The sequence below is a fragment of the Ranitomeya variabilis genome, chromosome 1 (assembly GCF_051348905.1).
Source record: "Ranitomeya variabilis isolate aRanVar5 chromosome 1, aRanVar5.hap1, whole genome shotgun sequence".
Lineage (NCBI taxonomy): Eukaryota > Metazoa > Chordata > Amphibia > Anura > Dendrobatidae > Ranitomeya > Ranitomeya variabilis.
The window spans coordinates 597,752,758-597,757,040 of NC_135232.1; the positions used below are offsets into that span (position 1 = coordinate 597,752,758).

At 37.3% G+C, this 4,283-nt stretch overlaps 1 protein-coding gene across 1 annotated transcript; it reads left to right on the top strand.

Moving 5' to 3' along the window:
• The first annotated feature begins 1,640 nt into the window (after window positions 1-1,640).
• Window positions 1,641-2,693, top strand: LOC143808305 (olfactory receptor 5G3-like). The gene has a single exon (XM_077290858.1). The coding sequence runs from the start codon at window positions 1,661-1,663 to the stop codon at window positions 2,618-2,620; it is 960 nt and encodes a 319-aa protein (XP_077146973.1). The 5' UTR covers window positions 1,641-1,660; the 3' UTR covers window positions 2,621-2,693.
• The last annotated feature ends 1,590 nt before the right edge of the window (window positions 2,694-4,283 follow it).

Below are 4,283 nucleotides of genomic sequence, written 5' to 3' on the forward strand. Positions count from 1 at the left end.
TTTTCTGTCTGTGTGTGTGTCTTACTCTAATATTCACAGTCAATATCTGTGGGGGGCTGCCTATCCTTTGGGGTTTCTGCTCTGAGGCAAGATAGAATTCCCATTTCCACCTATAGGGTTATTTAGTCCTCCGGCTGTGTCGAGGTGTCTAGGACGTGTTAGGTACACCCCACGGCTACTTCTAGTTGCGGTGTCAGTTTAGGGTTGCGGTCAGTACAGGTTCCACTCTCGAGAGAGAAAGTCTCATGCGGCTCCAAGGTCACCGGATCATAACAGTTGTGCTATTGGTTGTTTTGAGTTAAGGATATATTGTGTATGATCCAGTGGAAATATTTTGTGTTCCTAATGTTTTTGTAGGCTGCACTGTGCTGTATAGCAATGTGTAGATCAAGTGTATAACCAGCAGGTGGTGGAGAATGCGGGCTTCTGCATGTTTTTATAGCTTTATAGGATATTTTTTCTGTAATATTTACATGCAACTTAGTAATTTCATACTGTGGACTTTTTTTGCCATGCTGCCACCCCCAAAGAGACATTTCAAATTTTCAAACAATATTTACATAATTTCTTGTGATGTATATGATTACCATAACATAACTCTATCATGCACTTAAGGCATTGTCTCCTTTCTGTCAGAATTAAGTCTTTCATTTATCTTTTACCCATAACTTTCCAGCTACCCTACTAGTGTTGACACTTCCGACCTGCAAAATCTTCATATCATCTTAAAGGGGAAGTTGCATCTGGTGCATTCATGACTGAGAAATGCAGGTCCCTCTGCATGAATTTAAACAGATACTCAACCTTAGCCACCTCTCTATTCCTAAGAACTCACTAGTGCCCCATTCTCAAGATATTTGGGACCCACATCTATGGGGCATGGTATTTCATTTCAATATGCTATAAATGTCAATGATTAGAGAACCCCTTCAAAGATCTGCATAGGTATCAAATAAAAAAACTTGAATAAACATATGATTCAACTAATGTCTCAGGTATCTGACTTTTATCTTTTTTTTTTCTCTTCCAAGTTAGTAGAGTGGAATTAATTTTGGGATGGGTATAAAAATGTTGGATCAATATCATTTTATACTGAACATTTTTGTAAACTTTTCCCATTATATTTCCCATTACAGAATGTTTTCTTTGTCTTGTAGCACATGGTGACTGTGGTCTGGTCATTTGATTTTCCACAAGGAAAGCACATATAGGAGTAAAAAACAATAAAGGATTTTAATATAATTGAGGACATTTGGCTAAACATAATTTTTCCTTTCGGGTTTCAGAACAAGCTTTTGCACTGATTGCCTCTGAGTTGCTGTGTCTTTTGCTTGCTACAAAAGGAGTTATCTGAGAATCTATCACTAAGTTTCTGGTGTCAGAGAGTTTGCATACTTTTATATGCCTTGTACTGAACTGAAAGCGCTGATATATGACTTCTAACCACATCAAAGTTGAGAAGAACTTTGATGTGGTCATAAATCAGATGATAGGAGTCTTGAAAAAGACAGATTAAAAAAAGTTACAAACTCTTCTGTCAGAACAAATTCACTAATGGATTTTCAGAGTTCCTTGATCTAATAGGTAGAGTGTTTTAATTTGAAAAAGTGAGTTTTTATTTTTGTTTTTTTTTTCCATGTCAGGTTCTTGCTTATATGTTATGGACACATTCAACCAATCCTCTGCGACCAGATTTATTCTCCTTGGTCTGTCCGATGTTCCTTACTTGAAGGTTATTGGCTTCCTTGCATTCTTGGTGATCTATTTGATAACACTCTTAGCAAATTTTTTACTGATCATATTGGTAGCTATTAATCCAAAGCTTCAGACTCCCATGTACTTTTTTTTAACTAATCTTTCCTTCATTGACATTTGCTTCTCTACCACTGTGGTCCCTAAAATTCTAAAGAACACATTATCGAAGGACAGGAGCATCTCTCTTCTTGAATGTGCCATCCAGATGCATTTTCATTTGGCTTTTGGGTCTACAGAGTGTTTGCTTCTTACAGTAATGGCATATGATAGATTTGCTGCTATTTGTAAACCGCTGCACTACAACACCATCATGAGCAGAAGAATGTGTATCAGTTTGGTGGCTGCGTCATGGACCTCATGCTTCATCAACTCCACTATACAAGTGATCTACACATTCCAAATGTCTTTCTGCCATTCCCATCATGTCAACCATTTTTTTTGCGAGGTACCTCCATTTTTACAAATATCCTGCAGTGACACTTGGCTCCATGAACTATCAATGTATATTACAGCAGGCATGATAGTTAGCTTAAACTTTCTCTTGATTCTTATTTCATATTTTCATATTCTATCCACCATCTTGAAGATCAATTCTTCTGATGGAAGGTATAAAGCTCTGTCCACATGTACCTCCCATATCATTGTTGTGACTTTTTACTATGGGACTATTATGATTCTGTATTTGCGGCCACATTCCCGTTCTTCTCCAGACATAGACAAGTCTGTCTCCATCCTCTACTCAGCTGTGACGCCCATGCTGAACCCCATCATTTACAGTGTCAGAAATAAGGATGTCAAAGACACTGTAAGAAAGAATCTAATTCAAGATGTTCTTCAATTGAATTTATTTTTTTTTAAATTCTAATAATATGGCAATTATGATAGATTTGCTGCCATCTGTAGATCATTGCACTATGTCCCCATCGCGAGCAAGAAGATGTGTATCAGTATGGCCGCTGCGACATGGATCTCAAGTTCTAGCCATTCTATGTTAGAAGTTACCTACACCTTCCAGTTGTCTTTCTGCCATTCCAAACATTTCAACCACTTTTTTTGTGAGATTCATCCATTCTTTAATACAGCTTGCAGTGATATTTTGCTCCATGAAATAATAATGTTTATTACAGCAGGGATCATAGCAACTTTTTCCTTTTTCTTGATTCTGGTTTCGTATGTCCAAATGGTGTACACAATCTTGTAGATCAATTCTTATGATCGGAGTTATAAAACCTTTTCCACATGTTTCTCTCACTTTATTGTATTGATTTTCTACTATGGGACCATTATGATTCTGTATTTACTGGCACATTCCCTTTCTTCTACAAATCTGGACCAGTTTGTTGCCATCCTCTACTCAGCTGTGACACCCATGCTAAACCCCATCATTTACAGTGTCAGAAATAAGGATGTCAAAAACACCATAAGAAGGAATCTTTTTCAAGATGTTCTTAAACTAAATTCATTTCATTAAAATTATAATAGTATGGCAGATAGATAAATTGTGGGTTAGACAAGTGTGAGCCTTGCCTTTTCTTCTGCTCCGAAAACGTAGTACCAATTTTAGGCTTAACTTTTAAATGAATTTAACACCTGTCATACATATTTAATTGCTATCCTGGTGTAAATGTCACTTTTCTCCTCAATCTGTTTCTGTTTTGATCCTGTGCTTTTCTATTCCTGAGATGTTCCTTGTATATAAATCTAGTCTTCTTAGCCTACTGGATGTGGTCCTTATGAAGCTTCCCACAGAGCGGCGTGGAAGGTTAAAAAGAGCAGAATTATGTAAATGGAAAATGTGACCATTGTAAACATTATTTAGTTAAATAAAAAGTAAATGCCAAAATTACATTTTTGTTCACCATTTCACCTTACTTGGAATTTCTTTTCCCATTTTTCAGTACATTCTATGGCAAAGTGACTGTTTTCTTTCAAAACTACATCTAGTTCTGAAAAACAAATAAAAATCCTCCATATGGCTTTGTTGACAAAAAATATTAAGGCTTCTGAAAGAAGGGAATGAAAAAATTGAAAGCTCCAAAACTAGGAAAAAAATTGTCTAGCAATTAAGAGGCTGAAATAAATTGAGAAATGTATGAATCAACTTATATGAGCACATAGAAGGGTTAGGAGGACAACATCTGCAAGGAGTTTGTATGTTCTCCCAGTGTTTGTGTAACAAGGGTGACCAGGGGAGGGTAGTCAGAGCCGGATTCTTTAAGGCACAGTACATGAATTGAGTCCACTTGGCCAACTGTCAGTGAGCACTCCCCTAGTCCCTTGTACATAGACAGGTGGGACCGACACAACCTTCCTCACAATGTACCTTGTCCTTGCTCCAACCGTGGTCCAACAGGAAAAAGAATAACTTTTAATAAAATAGAATGGTGGAAAAAATGACAAAAAGAGACAAAAAGTGCACAACTGGATTACTATTCTCTCCCTCCTAGCTGCAGCTGAACCCACAACGGTTGCAGAAGCCGAAAGTCACAACAATCCACACACTGGGATCTGGGCTCTCTTAACCCCTT